Source organism: Cygnus olor, chromosome 9 (assembly GCF_009769625.2).
Source record: "Cygnus olor isolate bCygOlo1 chromosome 9, bCygOlo1.pri.v2, whole genome shotgun sequence".
Classification (NCBI taxonomy): Eukaryota; Metazoa; Chordata; class Aves; order Anseriformes; family Anatidae; genus Cygnus; species Cygnus olor.
The window spans coordinates 2437238-2463640 of NC_049177.1; the positions used below are offsets into that span (position 1 = coordinate 2437238).

Consider the following 26403-nt stretch of genomic DNA (forward strand, 5'->3'; position numbering starts at 1 on the left):
TCACTTTTAGAAGTTGCTACAAAAAACTACCACCTATTTTCTTCTTACCAGAGATAATCAGTAGGATCAGTAGGATGCACCTCACAAGTAATACACTTCAACAGTAGCAAGTATTTGCAAAAATGCTTCTAATTAATTTAATTTAGGTTGTCATAAAATTGAAAAATCAAACAGATGCATCAAAATCTGCATGAGAATCAATGAACTGTTGTAGGTGTCAACTTGGTGAATATATTTTGTATTTGTGACTGAATGAATATTATACTAAAATATATTTATTGTAAAAAGCCAGTTACAAATTGCTTTAGTCTATTTACAGTTTAATTTATCACCAAAATACAGAAATACTATCAGGAAACCTGAAAAAGGTCGAAATTGATTGTCAAAAAGAATGTGTATTCACTTATAAATACATTTTCTTTGTATACGGTATTACAACTTAAAACAAAATAATAATAATAAATAGATGCTTTATTCAATTATATTGGTGCAATCTTATCTTCACTTTGTTAAAATCAGATTTAAAAGAAGAGTTTGATCCTGGCAGTCTCATTTCCTAGTGATCTGTAGAGCCTTCTTTTACATTTTATGACAACCAAACCATTCAAAAACTATCAGAAATTAAAAAAACAACAGACAGACTGGCTAGGCAGTAAGATTCCAAGTTTGACATGGTATATGAGCTCCATTGTCTAACTGAGAATATTCCTTGAAAATTAAAAAATCTGTCCTGAAAACTTTACAACAAAGAGAAAACATTAGTAGAAATGACAAGAAAATAGAAAGAAAACCAATAAATGATTGTATCCAAAATGGAACAGTCAGTCATTTTCAAAAGGGGTTGCCTCTTCACTCTATTATTGCTTTTGGTATGTCAGAATTTCTATCATTTTAAGTGTTTTTAGAGAAATATGGTTCTTCATTTTGGTAAGTCTCCAATAAAACAAAAATATCCCCTTTGCTAAAACAAAGGAAAATAATATAGTCTATAAAGCTGGCGGTCTACATAGCCTGTCAATGTCATATTACACTGATTGGTTCTTCTTAAACAGATGCACTGAGTTTCTGAAACTGTTTGAGAATATGGAAAGTTCTGAGGTGGTTTCTACTCTTTTTGTTAATGACCTGTTATTTATAACAACAAACAAACTCCTGACTTAGCTTCACCACCATTTGCATAACCCCCAGAATCTACTCTGTTGGGATCATTCAGTTCTTCAAACAGTCCAGTTTCAATAATTTCTTCCTGCCAGGGTATCGGGACAGCACCTGTCGCAAACTTTTTGAAGAACTTCTTATCTTTGTCATCAAACTCAATTCCTCGTACTTCAGAGAAGTCAGCAATGTCTGCAACATCTTTGGCATAGACAACAGATGGATCTGGCACAAATGGAGGGTCAATAAGGTTTGCCTCTAGCCTGTGGAAATTTATTGTTTTGAAGAAGCTATGTTTTCTTGGGTCATCATCTTCATTTCTGCAATAAAGCAAAAGATTGTTAATCACTGCAATGTTTTGCTCTCAGGCAGATACAGGTGTCTCTGTGTTGTATATACAAGAGTATTTTGAATTAAGGATATATATTTATATATATGTAAGTATATATATAGTGCCATGCAATCCCATTCAGATAGCTCAGGCATATTCAGAGAATGTTGCATTGCACAATATAAGCACATCTGAGAAGCAAAAAACATCCTGATCCCATTATTCATTACTCTGCCTCTCAGGGTAAATTAGCCTGGGCAAGGTGCCATGCAGGAGTCACAGTGCTGCTTCTGGAAATGCACCAAAATACCCACATCCAAAGATACACTTTAACCAGAACTAAAGATATAGAAGGATGAGGAGGGGAAGTGTTGGATTTACTGTTCAACAATGAAAGTCCAGTGGTTGGCTCTATATTAATGAGGTAAGAATATCTAGTAAATGCTAGACTGGCGTACACTGGGTTAATACATCTAGGGATTGACTCTGAGGAACAATGGTCTGAATAGGAAACTGTTGACAAATGATATTTGTGGTTTTAGCTTAATTCAGAGCAGCTATGCATTTACATCATTTAACTATTCTGGAAAACCCAGTTATGTAGCTCTAATAAACAGTCACAGCTTTAGTGAGTCTGTTCATTCAAGTGAACTACTCCTTATAGATGAGCAAAGGTGTTCATAAATTATGGCATTAGCAAAAGTACGTGCACCTCTGTCACAAACACAGTCCTTTCTCAATAGGTTTAAAACTCAAGAATAAAATCCAGAAAAGACTAAAAACGTTGTACATATGTACTTTAAGTGCACTTTAAGAAGAACAACTACAGACCTCAAGCAGGACTTCTGCTTTAACAGAAACAGTGAATTCTTTCATTGTATAGAAAGGCTTTCATTGTATAGAAAGGCTTGTAGGATATTTTAAGGATAATCTGAACCCCAAATGTATGCTCATTAAAGCATGACAAAGGACTGCAGCTTTAGAACTGCGTCCTGCCTGTAATGCAACTCTAGCATCAAGGCATACAAAGTTTGCACTTTGAATGCTACTTAACAGAGGAAAAGGGAGAACCACTGTATTTTTATTTATTTTTTTTTTTACACCTATGATTTCTTTTTTTTTTTTCATACTTACGAGTGCACTGGTCTCGAAAATGGTAATGTAAACTCATTTGTATTTTTTTTCTACCTCAGCAATCTATAGTTGCTAACATGTTGCCGTCTTCTTTCTCCATTTTCTTATAAAATCATATACTTGGTGAAGTGTAAGCACTGATATCTTTCAAGACAATGTTTTATGAACAAAATGTAATACAGGCCTTTGTTTTTTTATCGTTACAAACGTATAGCAGCACCATATAGAAGTAGTACATCTGCATGTCTATAGAGAATCTTTAAGACCAGGTAAACAGAACAGCTTGCCACTACTGCCAGTTCCTCACAAGCTGTCCTAACATGCCCTGCTTATAACCAGGCACAGCTGAGATGAAACTACCAGCTGCCTTTTTCAGCTCCCTTGTTAGAAAATCATCATTTTGCCCTTCTGCTGCCCGCTTCCTCTGAGCAAGTCACCATCAGCCACTAAGAACTGCATGCCACCATGACTGAGATGCTAAATCATAGCCTGAAGAATGACAGATACTGCCATCAAGGCACCCTGCACAAGGAAGAAATTACATTTTCAACCCAAAAGAGCTATACGAACATAATTATTCAACTGTAGGTTAAGCCAAAAGAGATTGTGACCTGTATACATAGATCAAATACAAATAGCCTTGCAAAATCATCTTCTGGCTTAACTAGCCAGTGATAATATCAAGTACTTGTGCAGCCCTCCAGCCTGTTGAGATTTATTTACATTTGCTGTTAGCTTGAGGTGCATTTGAGTTGCTGCTCAAATTAATTAGTGCCCTGTGACACCAGTGAGCTAGTAGTGCTGACAATTCGATGGGGAGATAAACTTGCAAAAAATTCACTTTATTTTGCTTTTCCTTTCTGTAACACTACAAGCACTACAAAAAAGCACTACAAGCTGGGGAAGGCTCCAGAATGGACTGCTGTGTGTTTTTGCTCCTGATGTATTTTCTGACACCACCAGAAACATAAAAAGTTTGAAAACATAAAGCTACAGGAACGCCATCTACTGGAACCAACAGAGGCATCTTCCAACTAGCTGGAGTTGAACTTGAGCCCTTACTGTGTGAATTGCGTGTTTACATGACTTATATAGAAAAAGCAAATGAGCTCATCTCAACTCTGCCGATTTTGTATCCTCCACAAAAATAGAAAATCACTGTACATGGAGGAAGATGTGGGCTTCAGAGATGCCAATCCCAAAAAAGCTGGAGTGGAGAAAAATGGTTACATTATTTCCCGAGTTAACCAATGACATTAAGTCTTCAATAAAAAAAAGTAGAGTATTTTAAAAGGTCGGGTGTACAAATTAAAGCTGTCCTTGAGCAGCTTTAACTTATGCAACAGGCACTTATGTAGATAACCCAAGGTCTTGTTGTCCTTAGTAGAATTACAGTGCTAATCTTTACATAAGGATGAGCTGCCCTGAATAGTATCTCTCCCTGTTTAAGAGGTACATAAAGGCTTTTCCTCTGTCATGCTCAGGCCTGCTATACATCCCATCGTTTTCCTTCTCTAAGTACAACACATAACAGTAAGAATATTTTTAAAAGGCAGAAAATCAAAAATAACCTGTGCAATGACTTTTCTGTACACATTTCTCCCATTGCTGAGAAAAAATGCAACAGTAAGCAGGCCGAGTAATTGTAGTTCAGCAAAGGGAACGTGGTTATTTTAAGTGATTAATTTGTTGCTGTTTTTGCTTCAGAGTTGTTGAATTAACTTGGCCCAACTTCTCAGAATATCTAAATTTCCTTTTCCCCTATTCTGATTTTTTTTTACTTCACCAAACGCTTTAAGACTAAATATCTGCAAAGCATGCTGAGTTGTCAAATAAAATGGTCTGTTCTTGTAGAAAATTTATTTTAAATGAGCTTTTAGAACATACTAAAATAACACAAATTTTCTATCAAAAATCCTCTGCATAGTATTTCCGGCAGCTTTGCAGAGTTGTTGGGAAAACTCAGGCACAAACAGTAGTGTTCTTCATTTAGCCCTAGGATAATGAGAATACGTATATTAATGATATATTATTACATTTCATTAAAGTTAATTCTTTCAGACAAATGTGTGACTAAAATTTTGCAAAACTGTTCCATGTTGTAATGAAATATAAATTCAATAGATTATCTATGTATTTTTATTAAGTCCCTGTGTCTATACCACCTCTAGCTTGGAAAAGAATCTGATCATATGCTTACATGCATAGATGATTAAAATCTTGGTGTATTCTAAAGACAGTTCTAGACTATTCTACTACCATTTTCCTATTCTTTTATTACATTTTGGTTACATTTCTTTTATTTTGTCTCTACTGCAAATGTAGATCCCCAATCTGTCTCATTAGAAATGCACTAAATGATTCATACATATACACACACACGATCACAGGGATGAGAGATATTACAAGTTAAATATTAAAATGCTTAGCTTTCCAACTATGTTATTATTGAATGGTTACTTGAAATTGCTAAGTCAGGGACACATCCATCAGTCTTTGGGTTGATACCCAAAGCCACCACCGAAATCCCAAAAACCATTTTGTTTTATACCAATGTGTGCCCAATATTCTTTTCTTCCTGGGATGAGTCAGGAAGACCAGTAACCTCTACAAGACTTTTTTAAAAGCAATTGAGTAAAGAAGATGGTCTCTTAATCAGGAAGCCAATGACACAGCCTTGCAAGTTAGGTATCTGCAGGGCAGAAAATCCATATTGCAGATCTGGATTTTTGCCCACATCATTCCAGTAAGTGATACAGGCTGAGACTCTGCATTCAGTCTGCATTAGCATAGATGTGGGCATCTACTTGAACATCCTTTAGCTTTAGGAAACAAACTGGATGAGAAATGGGCTCCTCCCATCTCCCAGATCTGCATAGAACCTAACCCCACAAAACACCAAGAAAAGAACTCCTGTGAGTAGTCTGGGGTGGGGATGGTTACTGCAGTATTGCAACACTCCTTATTTCCACATTCTCTTCAACAACTTCCACCTCTCTTCCTAGAAGTGAAAGAGAAAATTCAATACTCCGTAGAAAGTGAAGAGCTAATCTCATTTTGTGTAAAATAGCATTGTTATTATTTGCAGCATTCATCTGGCTCTTTTCAAGTCTGAGAAGTAAGGCATACCTGCTTCCTAAACGATCCTCTGTTTTCTTAGCCAAAAACAGTCGACAAATGTCTTTTGCTTCCTCTGTAAAGCTGGCATGTTCAAATTTCACCTCATCTTCCAGAGTTCTTCTTTTAACCTCATCCTTACCGACCTTTTCTTTGAAATCCTTGAATGGTGTTCGCCCAGCAATCATCTCGTAAATACTACATCCCATAGCAAACCAGTCCACAGGATAGCTGTAATTTTCTTCCTTCAGGATTTCCGGAGCCATATAACCATTTGTCCCAGCCTATAGCAAACAGAGAGATTTACTATACAAAGTCAATAATGAAATACATACAATTAAACAGACTAGTCTATAATTCTTCAAAAATATCAGTAATACGATTGACATAATTTGTATCTAGAAACCGGGGTATAACAATATTTTAGCACATGGACTACTTCTGTCCTTAAACATCTTAGCATATGGAAAAACTGTGTTAAATATGCTCTTCAAGGTGAAATGCCTATGCAATTTCTGCCTAAGAGTGGTTTCTTTTTATATTAATCTTCATCTTTCTTTTTTTCTTTCATATTAACATTCTTCCTGCTGAAGAGTGTTGCTACCCTTTTTCTTGTAAACACAGCTAGCAATCATTTTGAAACGACTGAAAAAGGTCAAAAAATCAGACAATCATCTGCCCCCTCCCTGTTCAGTGGTTATAACTCTGCTCCAACAAGGGTTTGCTGCCAGTGAGAAAATTCTCGTGGAGCTGGTAGCTGAGCTGCGGTAGGAAGTTCTCACCCGCACTCCCTGCTGGCTTCTGCAAGAAGTTACGACCATCAAGGGCCAAGAAAAACCACTGTATGAAGTAAACCAAAGAAAATCATAATTAGTAAATTACTTACATTTAGGTGAAAGAGCTAGTTCACATGGCTTGACTGGAAAAGGCTCTCTGAATAAAGTATAGGAACAATCGGGCCTTCTCCAAAAGTGGTGACCACTCTTGGAGAGTGGAATTTGTCTGCTTCTTCCCAAGCCTGGGCCTGGCACGTTCCCAGCTGGGGGAGAGACTCCTCAGTATTCAAACCAGTTCCTGCTGCCTCTCTAGTAAGCTGATCTACCTGGGAGGAACGAGAGGAAGTCAACCTCTCTATATGCTTTCTGCTGCACTGTTACATCACTCGGAATGTGAAATTTCGATCAAAGCATTTTCTCGGCTGACCCAGTATCTCCTGACATATCTGATGCAATGCCTTATTCCATGTATTTACCAGATTCAGATAACAGCGATCACTATGTCAGAAGTTACTTGAAATCCTGTCATATCTGTTTGAAATACTGGGACTAATGAATTAGTAGGATTGCAATTTAAAATGGAAATACAATTACCACAAATTTACTCAAGATGGTCATCATTACCGCCACTACAACATGATCAATAAGGGATTCACTTTGAAGCAAAACAGAGTGAGAAAGGGGTAACAAAAACTGGAGTTTATATGGGCAAATTACGTTTGGAAAAAAAAAACAGTTCAACAGCTGAATTTTAGTTTATGACTCAGGTCTCCCTATAAAGTTTAGCTCATGCCAGTACATAACATGGCGTATACTCTACTGGAAACAATACGTGCAGGAGGTAACATCACAACATCAATTACAACACAAGCCTAAACAACACAAAATTAAATCCAGTTAGTTTTTCTGCTTTTTAGGGTTCTAAAGTAAAATCCACCATTTGGTTGATAAATAAAAGTAAAATGAGAAAAAATAGATATATCGGCCAGGCTGTGAGCAAAAGAAAGGGTTAAAAGTGAACCAACACCTCCTCAGTAAAGCTACAGAAGTTCAAAGGAACCATATCAGGCATTACAGCAGCTGGTATCTTTCCCCAGGCAATTTATACAGTTTGCACTGGGTTCCTCTAAGTTAATATTGAGAGATACCCTGACAGTATTACATTTTCATGTGTGATTATTTTGCCATACAGAAAGGGGACAAGTGCTCAAACACAGCCTGCAGAACCCAGATCCATCCGGCCTCTGAAGAGCATGAAACCTGGAAGGGAGAGGAGGGGCTGAAAGCAGCAGAGAAATTTTGGTACAAAAGGATGGGCACAGAGCTCATTCTGGGTTAGAGAACAGACACTTCTTAGGCTTCTGGAATATTTTCGGCTTCTTTTTCTGGGAAGCAATAAGCATTCTTAGTTTTACTGAGATGGAGCTGATTTAGGGCACTAATGCCTTGAAGAACTGATGAGTCATGTCATTATCAAAATGTGCCCGACAACAGCACAGTAAGGTCTTTTTGATAAGACATTACTTTGCTGCAATTTAGCATCACCATACGGGAACTGGATAATTCTAACATGGAAAAGTCAGAGTGTCATTCTGTGATCATTAACGTGTCTCACGGGAGTTCCCATCCAGGCTATTTCCTCCACTTGTTTCTTCCATAATTGTTTTTTCTTCAGAAGAAACAGTTGCAAATAAGATCTGTCTCTTCCACATGCATCTTCCACATAGCCTTCAGTAAGTCACACTATACAGAAAACCATGCTTTGACATGGTACTCATTACTCATGAACAGAGAAAACAAGACCGTAAGTACGGACCAAAAAGACTTCATGACAACATAATAGAAAACAGAGATGGATCAACAAAAGCTTTTCTTCAGACTGAAGTAAAAGATGGTGGATGGGGTTAGAGTGTGAATGAGGATTAAACTTTAAAATTCTCAATTAGTAGCACTGAAATCTTTTGAACTGTTATTGAACTGATCCAGCTCAATCTGAGAAAAGTCTAGAAACATATATTGTTCCTCTGATATGTCAAACCATCCCAAATGAGCTGTTTTTCTCATGAAAATTCATCAAAACTTGAACCTAAATTTAAAACAAATCTCTCTCAATCCTGAAGATTCTTATTAATCCCAAGATTAATAATGAAGGAACAGTTTGAGAAACAGGAATCTAATCTCATAACCCCTGAGACTCAAAAAACCCACCTAAACATTATCATTTGATCACAGATACAAACACATTTCACAAGTAGTCAACAGTGATGTGTAAGTGGGAAGAAACACATAAACAAGCAGGGGAAGAAATAAAAACCTCAGCAATTTTTTTTTTAAATCAAAACAGTAATGTGAAGAAAGGAAGAAAAGAGCTTTAAAATTTAGTCTTTTACACCTATTTCAACATATGGAGCTTGGCAAAATATTTCATTTGGGAAAAAAAGATGATAAAACCCGAAGCATTTAAAGATAGAACAGGGAAATCGGAAAGAAAATTATTCAACCCCTGGAACTGGAAGAACACGCATCTTTCATATGAAGACTTAATTGTATCTTTGGAGAGTTAAAAAATCATACCATCTTTCCAGAAAAAGAGAGCCTGTGGCAACATGAAAGAGCCTCAATGATGGAAGAAAGGTTTATTTAGGCAGGTAAGACAAGCATATTCTCAGCTTATTCTCAGCTCTCACTAGGAACCAAAGAATGTTATATTACCCCAACTTTTCCACAGAGGGCAGAAATCGTGTAGCACTGCAAAGCCACACAACTTTTCCAAGTTTAGGCAGTGCCCCACTGTCCATTTCCTGCTTGCTCTACATCTAATACTATCTTTTGTGATGGTAAGCAGAATGCCTTATTTGCACATGCTGTTTGAAATACAAAAATATTAATTACATTTCTGTTAAATAAATTTTAATTGCCTTGCTTTTGAAAACGGGTTAAATGATCTACTTCTCTCTTAATTTTCTTACTCAAAATACAAGTTTTCAACAATCATCTCAAATGTAATGACCGAATGCTGTCCTTGGATACATTAGCAAAGAACTTCTGCTAAGTGGAATTTTTGCTTTGAGTGTGGTTTGACAGGGCATAGTAGCAATGAATCATCTGAAAGGATACAAATGTCTCTTCAGCGAAATGTGATTCTGTACAAAATTTCTAAAGGCCACATAATTATAATCTTTTAATAATACAAGATGTGATCCGGAGAAGCACTAAGTGCACTCAGTTCCCAGCACAATCAAGGGCCCTTGGCACACAGCTACCCTCAGCAGAGCGCGGTGCGCAGAGTAACTCATGTTCATAAAGCCTGTTCACATCACTGCCCTGAGAAGAGAAAGTACTTTGAACATCGTTATCCCAGCTTCTCAACAAATACAGCGGAGAAAGAAACAGAACCGTCCGGAGTTTTCTTTATCACAGAAACAGACAAATGGGGAGAAATGGGATTTAGATCCCTCTAGCTTTTCCCACAGATCTCTGCAAAACAAACTCAATTGATATCGCAAACCAAACAGTAAAGCAAATCAGAATGTCTATCCTTTGTTTGCCATGGCACAAGAACTGTTGAACAGAGGAAAAAAAACAAGCTGAGTTTAGCTCTATCAGCTGTTTCCTGGGGCTCGGTCCGTCCTTCCTCCGAGGGGTGCCATTGACTGCTTTGTTCTCTCCTCCAGCTGTTCCTCCACTCCTGCAGCAAGGGCCTGAAGAGACCCTGGAGGAATGCAGTAACAGAGCACAAAAACTTCCCTGCACACAACTGAACAGGCCCTAGATGCAGAGGAGAACAACGGATCTTCCTCTGCCACTTACGTTACAACATTCATTTTTCTCTCGAGAGCCCCTGTGAGAAGAAATGGAGCGTAACTTAAATCAGTCACACAGACCTACAGTTCCACATGTTCACACAGCAACAAGCCAGTTGAACAAATGAGTAGGCAACTATATTTTAGAAGAAGATAAAGTCAAATCTAATTAGCACAAACTGTACCCTTGAAATGAGTCACAGAGCAAAGATCTCAGCATACCATTAATGCTCAGCAAAGGGAAAGACTTCACTTTGGTTAGAAAGGAAAAGACATTTGGATAAATTGATGGGCTACTGGTTCAGAACACAAAGAGGACTGCCCAGAGTACCAGGAGAAGATAACAACACACTGCTTAGGAGCTCCTCAATCCCACAGGCTTACGCAAAATTCACCACTGAAGGTTTTTTCATTTTCACAGAGGGACACCATTTTAACGGGGAAAGCTGTCTGTCTTAACAAAAAGCCTACAGCTAAAAGCAAAAAGGGTCAAAAACAGATTTCTGCTATATTAGAAAAAAGGAAACTAAATTTACCTCTGGGATCAAAGTCCCATACTGAAGCAGTGAGCACATTCGTCAGTTTAGATCCACGCTCTATGGAAACGAAACAGATAAATGCCTTGAGGAAGGCTAGTCCAGTCACTGGGCAATGACTGGAACTTTGGACTCAAGAGCATCTCCCCACGACTCCCTGTGTGATCACATAAATAACTATCTTTGCCTCACATCCCCCATGGAGAACCCATTCACAACCCTGTCGTGGTGAAGTGTCATCAGAAGAAATATGCATTTATAGATGTTCCAGCAACCATATGTTATAGGGATTGAGCATATAGGACACGCAGAACACTTGCTACTGACTCATAACTACACAATTAGTACACAAGAATTACCAGGCTTCTTTAGCATTCCTGTAACATGATTTTACTTTTGATTTTGTGCAATGCTTTGTTTCTTCTTCAGTTTCTCCTGACCATTTTCCATCTGTAATGTGGGAACAATACTGCACTTCGGAGATGCTTATGGTTTTATTTTTTAATGATTGTTGAATATTCTATAAGCAATATTAATAAAAGGAGAACATTTTCCATGTACTCTTAGCTCTATATATTTTATGAAGCTCTTTAAAATGCATGCTAATATAGTACAATGCGTAGGTGGCTTTCTCAAAAACAGGACATAAAAGAGAAGCTCCATGTTCAGAGCCAGCATGACTGAAGGCACAGGACTGCGTGGCATACTCCCGTGAGAAGGGTAATGGCGGCCCAACGCCAGCACAGCCGCTGCAGGTTAAACCGAGCGAACGATGAGGCCTGGACGGTTCCTGTCATGAAACCCACAGGATTTCAACCACCTCGTACTTCAGGATTAAGACTAAAGTTGAAGGTAGTATTCTTACACAGATAAGTCCAGGAAGACAACTACTGGCTGCGTCAGACCGAGGCCCACACAGCCAGTTAACTGTATGCGAATTGGCCAAAGCTGGATGCGTGGGGACAAGCGCAAGAGGATGGCGTGCACACTGATACCTCTAATATTTTCCTAGTCTCCAGTTGTTTGCACGTCAAGGGCTTCCAGAGACAGATATGGGTTCTCTCAACAAAGTTCTCTTCCATCAATTGTCCATTCTCCCCTTGAACCTAGATAAATTCTTAGACTCTACAAGATCTTTACCAGAAGAGCCCTGCAGCCTACCTACACTGTGTTAAGAACCACTCCATGTATTTTGAACCTGCTTGCTACTGCCTTCCACTAGCAGATTTTCAACTTGAACAAGGAGCAAAACCGAGCCTGTAGTTTCTACTTGCTTGTATCTGTATTCTAGGAGCTGTCTTCTTGAAAACGTCACTATACGTCTGTTATGTGAAACTATTCACCACAGTAACTGGAATTGTACGTGTGGTCCAATACGAGTAGAAGTACTACATTCCTCACCAACCTGCAGCTTCCAGTTTCTGCAAAGCTGTCAAATCAACAGCTCAAAGAATTACATCATCAGCTAAATACTGCATTTCTCATCCAATAAAATACACATTATTGACAACGTTAAATCAATGAGTGATCCATTAGATGATTTACTTAGAGAGAACATTCCAGAAACAATTTTTTGTAACAAAAGACAAAGGAACTAAACAGTAATATTTAGCACTTACGTGGCATTTTCATCTTCTAAGAGCTTAATTAACTTTCTACTCAGCTCTAGGAACTTTATAAGGAATCTTATCTCTTGCTTTTTCATGGAACATGCTACAGCACGCATTAACCATCAGATGAAACTGAATGAAGAACACGGTTAAAAGTCATGCAAAGAGCCCTGATGCTGTGTCTTTAAAGGACCCCAGTAACTTTTCCCAGACAAGAAAAACGTTTCTGGCAGGTTGCAAGCCCTGTGCAGGCTAAGTACTGGGTTGGGACACATTGCATTCTTGTCATTTTACATGACTACAATATCCTTTCAGCCACCTGCAAAACTGCAGGAGGCAGAAAGATCTCACAAAATTATTTTTGCTCCATTCACGCTCAAGTGATCATGGCAGTCATAGTGGATAAGATTTCATTCCGCAAAGTATATGTTTCAGACAGAAAAAATGCAAAATACCTGTCATTATGATGCACTTCATCACAACTGTGATTATCAAAATTTTGAAGAACAAAGACCCACTAGTAACTATTTCTGAGCAAATGAAGAGCTGTCATTTTTCAAAGCGCAAAGGAAGAATACATTTTTACAGAACCTTATCTAATAAAAATGCAATGTGATAATGACCAGAGGTTAACTGCAGAATAGCTTGCTTAGTTATTTTTGATTTCACAGGTTTGAACCCTTCTCCCCATTTCTCAACTGTCTTGAAATTAAGCTGCAAGTTTCAGGAACATCTAAATAGATTTCCTTCTGTTTTCCTAAGAAATAGGATCTTATAATAAACAAACATACAGGAGGGCAAAAGGACATTTTGAGTAAGATTTTAACCAAAACATGTTTTTCCTATAAAAATATTATGATGTCCTTCAAATATATAAAACACAGCACAGGAAAACTGTGAGGACGCCTGAAACCTCTGAAGAGATGAATGCACTTTCATGAATACTACAATAATATTTTTATCTTGTTTTATTTTTCACAGTTTTTTTTCAATATTCAAGCTTTCTGGCTCGACAAAGTACTTCATAACTTAAATGCACCAGTTGCACAAAACCCATACCCATCAATGGCAGAAAGCCCTTCCCAAAATAAATAGCACATATGCACTGACTTCTGGAAAAAAAAATGGCATCGAGTCCCCAACAACTGAATATACTGAAGATATGAGGGTACTACACAGAAGAACATTGTCACTTTTCTCATAGGTATTCTCAGGAAATAAAGTACTATTACTCCTTTGGATAAGGGCAAGAACATTTGACTCACACAAGTGAACTTCAAGTTACACAATGAGAAAAAGTTGTAGAGACTTCAAGAAAAAGCATGCCAGGTCAAACTGTTCAAGTAGAGAAACTTGGCATAAGGGATGGAGATTTCTCATTGTTGTCATATGCAAAAGAACTAGTTCCAGAATCAATCATAAGCAATTAGCAAGCTCTTAAATAAATGTTCCTGCTCATATTGGAAAAAAAGCACACCTTAATATCCACCCTACGTACATTACAGTTTCTCAGACCAGAGAAAGCTTAGAGGTTTGAAGATGTGCATTAGCACTGATAACCTGCATATGGTAGTCAAGTTAGTACATAACTAAACAAAACATTTCACCTATGCAAAAGCCAACTTTGAAGACTCTCAGTTTCTCCTTGTTGCCTGTTTCAACACGAGAAAAAAGAGAATATCAACATAAAAAAGGGAGTAATTTTAAGACACAATCCAGCTTTATACATAGCATGATCAACACATCAGAAGAGATGCTACAGGCATATTTATATGAAGAGTCATGATGATATTTCCTGAAGTCCTGAATAACTTTATTATCACTGGCAAAGTGTTTGTTTATGTTTCCAGAGATGTCAGTAAGAACTTTGCCTGAGTAAGTGTGCACATACACACTTCTAGGTAGATTGCAGAGGTACATGTACGTATCATGAGAAAGTCTCATATAATCCATGTTTGTTTCATGAAGAAAAAACATTTTAAGCAACTTTCAATTGCCCTCTACTTCTTTGTTTCCAAGATCATTACTGTTCCAACGTATTTTTTTTTTCAATTTCTCTATTCTAAAACCAGCTAGCACTTCACAAATACAAACCAGCGCACCTTAGTTAAATCAGGTTTTTAAACACTGTGATTAATACTGTATCAGTGATTCACAACTGCCTATATGTGTTCAAGACAGTATCATTGCCATTCACATGGAGAGCCAGAAGACGTTTCTACTAGCTGCTTTAGCTGTTGAGAAAAAGAGGAAAAAAACTAAGGCTAGGTATCCAATAAAATCTTTCAAAACTTTCATTTTGGTAAGTAGGGCATTTTTATTTATTGCCCTTACAGACGGTTGATATAGAGGACACAAATATTCCCCAGAGTATATATTGTGACAACACTTACAGGATACTAGAAATACTTGTTCAATTATGTAAGTTTAAAATTATAATCTGCAAAATACTTTTTCTGCAGCATAAACAGACATTACTTTGTAAGAAGACCATATTGAAGTCACCCATCTAGAATTCAAGAAACCATTTAATGCATAAAGAATACAATGTTTGGCTGGTAAACAACACATACATATTAAAGTTTCACTGAAGTTTTCACTGAAAACTTGAAAATGTCTAAAACAGGAACTCCCTAACTAGCCTACCACTTGTGCCACGTGATAATCTAATCACCTAACAAGATTTACAAAGGGGATTTATGCATCCTGCAGCTGATAGATGGATGGTGTGTATTTATACAGGAAATGCTAAGAATCTTTGAATCTTTGAATGCTTTGAAAATGGAGCAAATTTGCCTTTACTGGCTTGTACACTCATGAGAGGTGTACAAAATTTTCAGAATGCATGTACATACTGTGTTTTTTGAAATCTCTAATGGAGTCTAGAAAATGTTCAAATAAATTCACATATTATATATGATTTAACCCTGCATAAGGAACGATGAAAGTCATTACATGATCTCTCTACTTCTTAATATATAGCAAATAACAAAGACAGAAAAGGACGAAGACAACAGAAAACTGTTGCTTTGTTTCACTAATTACGATGAAGAGGCATTTTCATACCAGCTTAGTTACAGTCAAACACACGAACACTTTCTAAGCAGGTACCTAAGATCAGATGTCTACTCCATATTTAGACAGATACATAAATTATCTGATTTAAAACTATGTAATCATCAAGGCATTTCAGAGGGTTCTGCAAAGCCTCCCTGAAAATTTAGTAAATTACAAGCAAGTACATTTGATTTCATCTATCTGACTTGCATACAGTACTGAACTTTTTGCCTCTCTTTAAAAAAAAAATGTAAAGGAGAAAAATTCATGAAGAATTACAGTGTACTGCTGTTATAAATCAACTTGGATTGGTTGAGTCCCAATTTCAGAGAACCATCTGTATATTCATTTTATGAGACATCTATAACAAACTAAATACAAGGAAGTTTATGAGACACCTAGAAAGAAGAACAGGATTATTTCAAATGTATGTACTTAAGATTTCTAAAAATATTGTCTGGGTACTTAACTACTGTGGACTCAATTGAAGCCAGGTGCTTAGATCTTTGTAAAATCCCAGGTGACTTCTTCAAGTAGATAAAAATATACTGACAAAATCTCAGATTTTTGCTGATTCAGGTTAGAAAAGTATTAAAAAGACTTTTATTTTTCCCCAACTTAACTTCGTAAAAGAGAAGACTATTCAGAAATGAAGATATAAGAAAATGTAGTTACTAGAAAACTTACTTTGTTTTCTCATTTATATCTTTGAATAAATTATAAATAAAACCCACACAAGGTTTTTACCCAAATAAATGCACCTGGTTAACGTTGCACTTATAACACATTTTATTATGGTATGAACTTCTACAGGCAGTATACAAAGAGCATAGGTCACTAACTATTTTTCAGAGTAATCAAGAAAGAAGAAAATTAGGTCATGTGACCATTTACTTGGCTCCTGCTGATACATTAAAGGTATTCAAGTCTTCTGTTTTACTTTGCTTATTTACAAGAAAGATTCGGTTAAGGACTGAAGAACTAGAAATATTATGAAAAGATTAGCACTCAGGAAGAAAAACCTGAGTCACTGGGGGAGAAAAGTTTGTAGACAGCTGCTGAAAAACATTAGTTATTTTAATTTAGTATTAGCATCTATTTAGCTCTCACCTGAAAAAAACAGGAATTTCTCCATTTTTTTTTAAAAGGCACCATTCTGCTTCTTCATTTAAGTGTCAGGGACTAGAGCAGGATATCCATACTCAGAATGAATACAATCTCTTAACAAAAGTAGTCTTATTGAATATAAGGGTGTCTTGCATTGTAGAAATCTGTTCAGTGGGAGTAAGCTATTAAAATATGATCCAGAAAGCACATTACTTTTTTTTTTTTCCCCCTGGAACAGTACTTCAGCAAAACAAGTTGATGCTACCAAAATTTCTAAGATTAAAAGTAAGAAATAAAAAGATCAAACCACTAAAGCTCACAAGATTTCATTAGACAGACAAAAAAAAAACAACTTATTTTTTAATATATCACTTTACAGAAAGACTGCAATACATGCCTTTTTTTTTTTTTTTAATTCTACCTTCTACTTAACAAGTAATCATAAAACTTCATTAAGATGTATGTGGCTGGCTAAGTTAAATTTATCTGAACAGCCGAAAACATATGACCATCAGCCATACTAGACTGCTAAGCCATGGTTTTGTCTTGTACAGGTGATATTAGGTAACTACTTTGAGGCAGCAGAATGATTTATGAATATGGTTAAAGAAAAGTTAGATTTCATTCGCCTAGTGCAATAGAACAGTATTTTAAGCATGATATTGAAAAAAAAATCTCGTAAAAGAGGGTTACGAGGCTTTAAAGTCAGAACTGCTTTTAAGTGCTGGAGGTATGAATGAAGTTCAGGGTATTACAACCGCCCATCAAAACAGAAGATACTTTGCAAATGAATACATAAATTTAAATTAAAAGGGTTTATATTGTAGATCAGTAGCATTTTCTTAATAATTACTGACTGAAATTTGTTAGCCTTAAATCATCATTTCAGACTATCATCCAAAGTCTGGAATCAGCTTTGATGTTAGGCACTTCAGTCACATATACAGTAAAATACAGATTTGGTCTGGGGAAATAGATCTTCGCCTTTAGCTTCTAAAATTGCCCTTATAAAACCGAGTCCACAAAATGGTACAACTGATTATATTTCATAAATCTGTCTTAGATCCATAAATCTTTTTGTGTTAAAATATAGGCCTATACAAGTATCTTATCTTAAGCTTTTTAACTGAGAATTTTATAGTCATATGCAAAAAACTTGCTATGATATAGAATTTCTGGCAATTAAGTCAGAATGTAACTGTGATTAGTATACAAAAGTTAATTTAACAGCACTGTTTTTATTACATGAATCAAATGTTGTAAAGTTCTTTTTATTGCTTCTTACATACGTTACTATAAATATTAGTAATATCTAGCTCATGTTTTTTAGTAGCAGTTTTCATAATTATTCAACTCCCTCATAATTATAACACAAAACAAAAAATAACATCATCATAGCCTTTCTCCTATTTCAAATTCCCATATGAAGAAAATAAAACTGCGTTTAACAGAAATTCCTTATAAGATACTACAGTCACTGCAGTCTAGACTCCAATAAAAGCTCCCATATAAGGGTGAATACTGCTATTAAAACAGAGACCAGAAGCGGAAGAAAAATCATTATAGCAACTTAATGACATTATCATTGAAAGCAAGGAGGAACAGCTACCTTGCCCACTGTTGCTTTTGAGATTCTACAGTAGTAAATAGAAGATGTTATACATTTCTCAATACCCTCTTTCATTTTTTTCTTTTACCAAACGCCACATATTTGCTAGTGACAAAAACTGCCCTTGGACAGAATTATTTTTCCGATCATAATAAATGCATGCATCTGACTTGCAAAACATAGTAAGGTTTATAGATTATATATACTTTGGGCTCACTGATCAAAATGCTAACTTCACAAACAAAACAACATTCCCATTTCACATAATTTCTATTTAAAAATCTGCCTTAGCTATCAGAGAAACTGCATTTTCAGCTCTGAAACAATGCAGTCTCATTTTTAAATCTATGATATAAAACACCAGTTTCTGTATTTTCTATTACTAAGAACTAACAGTAATCATAACGTTGTTTTTTTTGTCAGTAGAAAATACACTCTTCAGAGTACAAATTACTGTATTAAATGACAACATCAAAAGACGTGTGTACCTCAAGCATGATAAAAATTTTACTAGCATCTCTCATCTAATGATTTTTTACAGAACTTTAAAGACTTGGGAAGTATGATGTTAGACCTGACTATAGCACGGTTTCCATTTCTTCACATTCCAGTCTATTTCAAACACTTTGGGATAAAAATGCTTTTTTCATATTTAAGGGACATGAATACAATTTTCTTATGTAAACCTCATGACATTATTACAGAACTGAATTGAGACGGCCACAGGCACAGATAGGGTGCAGCACAGAAATTCACACAGCAAAAACCAGTTATCTTTCTCTTTCTTCCTACACATACACACATGCATGCACATTTTCAAACTCTCATCAAGTCTGCTTATTTTTTCAGGAATGAATTTGTAGGAGGAGGAAGGTTCATGATTATTTGTTGCACAGCACGATTGAACACCCACAATACAATCAGTGCCGTCACCTAAGGGAAATCTGGAAGAACCCATGTTCTTCTAAGAACAAAAACTGAAAACAGGAGGAGTCATATCTTTAATTGCTGCTCATTATACAAACAATTCACTGGTTAAATCCCAGGCTACACACTATTACTCAGTCTTATGAGAAACAATAGACAAACTTGACTCTTCTGTTTTTGTGTAAGAGAAGTTGCTTTACTAATATAGCGACCAGAGACTTAATTAACCAAATCTTCTTACCACCTGTCTCTTAGAATGAAATGACCACGTAAGGTCTTTAGCAAAGAACAAATCCTGAGGAATTAAGTCTTGGACTCATAATACATTAGAAATAGAACAGCTTCCTTTCCCACTTCCCATGTGCAATAAATTTCTACTCACCCTCTGAGTGATGGTTTTTCCCTCTTTTACTTGCACTGCCAATCCAAGATCAGAGAGTCTGCAGTTACCGTTATCATCCAGGAGGACGTTTTCTGGCTTCATGTCCCGGTATATGATCTTGATGGAATGGAGATGCAGAATCCCACAGGTGATCTGAGCTGAGTAATAGATTACCCTGTTCATTTCTAAACCCCTTTCTCCCACATTGTAGATGTGGTATTTCAGATCCCCTCCATTCATGAGGCTCATGACCAGACACAGATGGCTTTTGCTCTCATAGGCATAAGCTAATGTGACTATGAAAGGGCTGTTGACCTTCTCCAGGATTTCTTTCTCCAGTAGTGCCATCTTCTCTCCACCTTTCTTTTTCAACCTTTTCTTATCCAGTTTCTTGCAGGCATACATCTTGCCAGTATTTTTCACCTGGATGGCACAAACCTAGAAAAGCAAGATGCAAAAGGAAAGGTAAGGAAGCAATTTTACACATAGAGATGGAATATCAAGGGCAGTAATAGGCAGGAACTGGGGAAACACAGATGCCTATTAGTAGCTGCTAATGGTAACTTGCATGGCAGAGTATATTAGCGGAGAAAATAAGGAATAAACAAGCACAGAATCAATTCTGTTCAGAACTAGTGTGTGGTGGGCCTTGTGCAAAGATCCTGAGGGCTCCATGTTATTATTAAATAATATGAAGAAGGACCAATTCTCTGATCATGAGAATTAGTGGCATATACAGCTTGTACCTGCATAGCTAAACTCTCTTCCTTCTGAAAAAAGGTAACCTCATTCATGCTTTTTTGGGAACAGATCTTGATCTGTGCTATTCCCTAAACTGTGCCTAAGAGTTATCTGGGAGTATGTGAGCTAGCACAGGCCAAAATGGTGCCAAGGAACATACTAATAATTAACTACATAGATGGCCGTGCAAGCTTTTGTGTAGAAGAAGCCCACTTCTTCACTAGTATAGACGCAGAACATAAAATTTTAGGGTAATTCTTCACTGTCAGGCATCTTGAGTCAATCTAACAGTATAGATAACAACCTGAGTTTAATTTCTGGGAAATGGACAATCTGAATGACCAAGTTTTGCAAAATGTTAAGACAATTTCTTAATTTATCACCAAGTTCCCCAGTGCAAACCCACCTGCTGGTCTTGAAAGGGGAGGGATGACCCACACTTGTAAAGGTACAGCTCTTACCTCTCCGAAGCCACCTTTGCCCAGCACTCGGAACTCATAGAAGTATTTATCAGTTACTGGCTGCTTCTCAAAAACTTTCCATTGGAGGAATTTGTCATAGAAGGGGCTGCTCCGGAAGTCCTGAAAGGGCTTGCCTTGAAGGAAGAGTTTGGTTTCCTCCTTGGCCAGCTGGACAACATTCTCATAGTCTTTCTCAGTGGCTGCCTGGCATTTGCTGACCAAGTCAGAGCTCATGAAAGCCAGATAGTTTTTGGCGCCTGTCTTAAGAAAGTTGGTCATCATGTTCTCCATGGTACTGCTCTTGACATTGTCCTCTGCCAACTCCCAGTTTGACACCTCATCCAGGAAGTCCCTCGCTACCAAATGTGCCGGCACCGTCTCTAAGAAGTCTCTGAAGAATCTCTTGCCGATGGGCTGCTGCTCACAGATGCTCCCGTAATCAGCAGCAATGGACTGCCTAATCTCTCCGCACTGATCAACCTTGGGCAGCGAGAGGCTCTTACGCCTCTTTTGCATCTCCTTGGTGTCTCCATCTCCACTCTTCCTGGCCTGCAGATAGGCTGTGTTGGCAATCAGGTTGTCAAGCCCCCCCATGTCACACATCTTGGCAAGCTCTTGGGGTGGCAGAGCCCGGTTAGAGAAAACAAGGAACTGGCCCAAGTGCTGCGCTGATGCTGCCCTGCACCTCTCCCTGCCAGTGGTGTGTGGGGGCTTCTGAAACACACTGGAGAGACTAACTGCTTTTGCATTAAATACCTCTCAAGGATTTTCACTAAGTACCTTTGGGTACATGCACCATTTGTGGAAAGTGACTGGTAAGAGGTTTCTTTGTAAGGAGCTTTGAGTTTGCTATCTATAGCTGAGGGATGACACCCTAGGCAAACCTTCTCACTGGCAGCACCAAACAAATGCAGTTCAGCTGGTGTTTCATGAACAAGCCCTGACACCCTTTAAATGTACCGTTATCCACTCTGTACACACTGTCAATGGCTGCTGAGAACACGCAAAATTCCTGTCTGTACCACAAGCACTCACCAGTCCCAGTGGCACACTGCTCACAGGTAAGAGAACAGCTTCTTACCTCCCTTGCTCTTGACATGGTGAACACCATCAGTCATTGAGCTTTTAATTTTCACACTACTCAGTGCTTTGAGCATCCACACTTCCAAAGCTCAAGTTATACTCAACAGTAGTGACTCTGAGCTCCACAGATACTTCATGCAAACCTTGACGCCTCACGCAGCTCCATCTGAAGGAACAGAAAGCGGATTACACGCAGAGGCTAAGAACTGCTGCTGCTCTAAAAATAATGATCCCTACATATGAAACAGCACAGAGCTCTGACCTCAGCTCCAGCCCACAAGAAGAGGAAAAACACATTTCAAATGACTGGCCAAATCTTGCCAAGCCACTTCCATACCATATCGTGGCCTCTCTTCATTTTCCCTTCTGAGTTGGTATTATGGCCATGAGTGGCAGGATGACAAGGTGGCAACGGTGTATGGCTGAGGTAGCATCAACAACAGGACAAAGCCAATTATAATCAAGTGAAGCCAAAAATCCATGTGACTTCACTCGGTGGGCTGCCTACCAGGAAGTCTGAGCCCCATTTTTTCCAAAATAATAAATATCCTATGCAGTGCTCACTAGGCTAAGCACTCTTCTGCTGTGGAGTCATGTGGTTTGGCCTCTGAAAACTGTCTTTCTATTTAAGTAAGATATTATGGGAAAGGTAAAGCAGCTCCATGATTTCTCCAGTAGCAATCGGGTCAAGCTATGCAAAGACAGTTTCCTTTTTTTTTCTCCCACTCTCTTAACCAAAAGAAGTAGAAGTGCTGAATCACAAACGCTAAACATTAGGAGTAACAATGGGCATTTCTCAGACTCCTTAATGTTAGTGATAAGCCCTTCTTGGTTGCTTTTTGTCACTCTACTAGTACGAAATATTTTGCTTTTATATGCTTAATCCCATCTGCATTGAATCCATTTGACATATGCCTTATGGTTATATTCTACCGAGTGTGTGAGAGTTTTTCTAGTGATGACTGACAGGCCCATCCATTGCAAACTGTGCGTGAGGAGGCGGTGTGCTCTAACGCAGAACGTCTGAAAGCCATGCTTGCTACAGCAGTCTCTAATTCAGGCAGGTGAATGCAAGCACGGGGCACGAGAAGGTTACATAAACGGCTGAACGATGCAGCCAGCAGAGGAAGGAAGACTACAGAAATGTCAAAGGAAGAAGTGCCTGTAGTTCTGAAAATGGTGTCCGCAGCAACATATTCCCATAACAGCCTCAGAACAAAAAAGGAGAGGAGGCCCTAATTTCAGGCCCTAACATTCAGCAGCATCTTTTTCACATTTAGCAAAATGCCACCGTAGCTCAAATTCCAAGTAGCAGTACGAAGCGCTGGTGACTGGGGCCCTAAGGGGGAACTCAAGCCTATACAGCTAGTGATAGAATCTTATCTAAGCAAGTCAAGAAATTACTCGGTTTACAGTATCTGCATAAGCATGGCACATTCACAGCTTCAAAAAATCATTCTGCTCTATTCATTAGAATCGTTCCTGATTTCTACAGAACATAACACTTTCTGTAAAACAAGGTAACTTCCTAAAAAAGCTAAGTGTGACAATATGATCTTCAGACACATACTCATTACTCCAGCCACTTTTGAGAGACAACCCTAGCTAGATTTGCTGCATTATCCAAATCTGCCTGGCACGTATTAAACAGCAGAAAAAAATAGATCGGCATTAATCTATGAGTTGATAATGGCTATTGAAGTTAGTGTCACCTAACCCATAAAATAGTATGTTTGGGTGAGAAGCAAAACTGATTTACTTTGCATGTACAAGAGGTGAACAAATTCAGGACTAAAAAGGGGTACTTATTAAGAACTGTGCTAATGGAACACCAGGGAGGATTTGGAGCAGAAGAGAAATTTATCTTGCATAGGCATCTGTCTGGTGCAAAGCTCACAGCAAAACTGAGACCTAAGCTAATCTTCTCTAAATTGCAAAGAAAATATGCAAAGACTTGAAATTAATTCCCCTATACTCTAGGTGAACCTCTATTTACTACTCTACAAGATATTCTATAATCTATTTCTCACGTGTTCGCTCTCAGCTGAGCTGCTTGCCTGTACATAGGTAGTTACAGATTAACGAAGCCAGAGACACTGAATCTGTTATCCAATGCTTAGAGCATCCAGATCGGATATGACATGTACAAATTCCTGATACTGCATATAAATATTTTTCCCAAAACTAAAATATGTATCCTATAAAATAAAGTATTATCTGTCCAAAGCATTTAGAAGAACAAGACAAAATGAAAGTATTCTTCCGAGCAGCTGACTGAAACTCACAAGAGCGTCTTCAAACTGAATTTTAGCAACTTATGTTAGTCCTGAAGAGCTTATACAAAACCTACTTAGAAATTAAAATAACATTACAATAAAACTGCATCTAAAAAACAATTTATTCACATTAACAGCACAGGTCAAGGTAACTCAAATGGATCAAAAGCAGCCCTGAGGAGAAGGACCTGGGGGTGGTGGTTGATGAGAAGCTCAACACGAGCTGGCAACGTGCGCTTGCAGCCCAGCAAGCTGCCCGTACCCTGGGCTGCACCAAAAGCAGTGCGGGCAGCAGGGCAGGGGACGGGATTGTCCCTCTCTCTCGTGACATCCCCCCCGGAGCCCTGCACCCAGCTCTGGGCCCCAGCACAAGGACATGGAGCTGTTGGAGTGAGTCCAGGGGAGGGCTGCAAGGATGCTCAGAGGCTGCAACCCCTCTGCTATGCAGGCGGGCAGAGGGAGTTGGGGTTGTGCAGCCTGGAGAAGAGAAGGCTGCGGGGAGACCTTACAGCGGCCTGCCAGTGCCTAAAGGGGGCCATCAGGAAAGCTGGGGAGGGACTCTCTATTAGGAAGTGGTAGGACAAGGAGTAACAGCTTTAAACTGAAAAAGGATAGATCTAGATTAGGCATTAGGAAGAAATTCTTTACTCTGAGGGTGGTGAGGCCCTGGCCCAGGCTGCCCAGAGCAGCTGTGGATGCCCCATCCCTGGCAGTGCCCAAGGCCAGGCTGGATGGGATTTGGGCAGCCTGGGCTGGTGGGAGGTGTCCCTGCCCTTGGCGGGGGTTGGAATGGGTGGGCTTTGAGGTCCCTTCCAACCCAAACCATTCTGTGATTCTGTGCCATACTGAGAGCCACTAAGAAAACGAAGTTGCCACCCTCCGTGCTCTTCTCAGTAATAACAACTCAATGAGTAAGTGTTTACAATTATTTTCTTTAAGATTAGTAAGTTTAAAAAAATGTTGTGAGCTGATTTTAAGTCTATTTAAGCAAAGGCAGGAAACAGGACGACTACACCTGAACTGCATGATGATGATGATCTTTCTAATACCACATTGCATAACCAATGATGTACATTAAACTATCTTAATAAGGCAGTTTATATTCATCTGCATTTAATTGAAAAGCAATACTTCACAGAATTACTGAACTGTATTCTTGCAAAAAGCATCTTATTTTAACATGTAATGTTCTGAAAAGCAAAATTTCACACAGATACCTGAAGGGCTATCTCTAACATTACTGCAGACATCTTTGTGAATCGTCTGCTTTTAATGCCTGCCACTATCCCATTTCCATTTTTGCACATTCTTAAACTAGCCATTTACATGGAAAATATCCATTATATCACATATATATATATATAATGAAATAGAATATAGAAATAAATATTAGAAATATATTTCTATGTATAATATAGAAATGAAAATTTCTCTAAATTTCCCCCGTTAGAATGACAAATCTGGTCATTCCAATAGACGATAGCCGAGTCAAGTCAAAGGGACTGAGAAAAGCCATACCTTTTCCTTATATTAAATAGTTTCATTTTCTCTTTATTAACCAAATGCTTTGCGGGAGAGATGGAATCTCTACTCATCACCCATTATACCTCACCTGGAATATTGTCCAGGTTTTGTTCCCCACATTCAGAGAGACACTGAAAAATGCACACAGTCCAGCAAGGGCCACCAAGATGATTACAGAACTTGACACATGTAGTCAGTGTGCAGAAAATCAGTTTATTCAGTCTAGCTAAGGCTGGGGAGAGAGTAGGGGAGAAGGGATCCAGTCGCAGCCTTCCAATACTAAACAAACACCACTAACAAGTAGTTATAGAGAAGACGGAGGTACTTTCTTTAGAGCGATGCATGGTGGCAGCATGACGGGCAGCGAGCACCAGCTGCTTCACAGACATATTAATCTGGGTATCCGGAAGATTTGCTGTGAGAACAACTAAACACTGGAATAGTTTGCCAAGAAACTGGGTAAAAACTACAAGATGTATCTTGACAGGGCCCTGGACAGCCCAGTCTAAGGCCCAGCCTTCAGCAGCAGACCAAACCACCTGGTCTCCAGAGGCCCATTCCAACCTACACTTTGTAGGTATTCAAATCTGTTTCAAAGATTTCTCTGGTTGTACTTTATTTTTTTAGACACTGAAAATTTTTCTGAATTTACCCAGATAGAAGAAAAATGCACAAATATCAGCTGCTTCAATTTCAACGTTAACTTTCCTAGTATCTCATTTGTGTTAACACCTGTTTGAACCCACATGCAGGAAGATTCTTCTTCAGCTATGA

General features: G+C 38.2%; 1 protein-coding gene across 1 annotated transcript; it reads right to left on the reverse strand.

Annotated features, from left to right (window-relative positions):
- Positions 1-307: 307 nt before the first annotated feature.
- On the reverse strand, positions 308-25425 carry GRK7 (G protein-coupled receptor kinase 7). Its single transcript, XM_040567322.1, has 4 exons — positions 20747-25425; positions 19545-19982; positions 5750-6021; positions 308-1475 (listed from the first exon to the last, which is right to left on the reverse strand). The coding sequence occupies exons 1-4, from the start codon at positions 21347-21349 to the stop codon at positions 1133-1135; spliced, it is 1656 nt and encodes a 551-aa protein (XP_040423256.1). The 5' UTR covers positions 21350-25425; the 3' UTR covers positions 308-1132.
- Between the last annotated feature and the right edge of the window lie 978 nt (positions 25426-26403).

What these genes read in the sequence shown, in the direction of transcription:
- GRK7 (XM_040567322.1), bottom strand. Translation starts at nt 21,349, where the DNA reads ATGTGTGACATGGGGGGGCTTGACAACCTGATTGCCAACACAGCCTAT. An exon ending in GCAAAGGTGGCTTCGGAGAG is followed by an intron (nt 19,983 to 20,746) that starts GTAAGAGCTGTA and finishes TTGCTTTTCTAG; the next exon opens with GTTTGTGCCATCCAGGTGAA. An exon ending in GAAAAACCATCACTCAGAGG is followed by an intron (nt 6,022 to 19,544) that starts GTGAGTAGAAAT and finishes TGTTTGCTATAG; the next exon opens with GCTGGGACAAATGGTTATAT.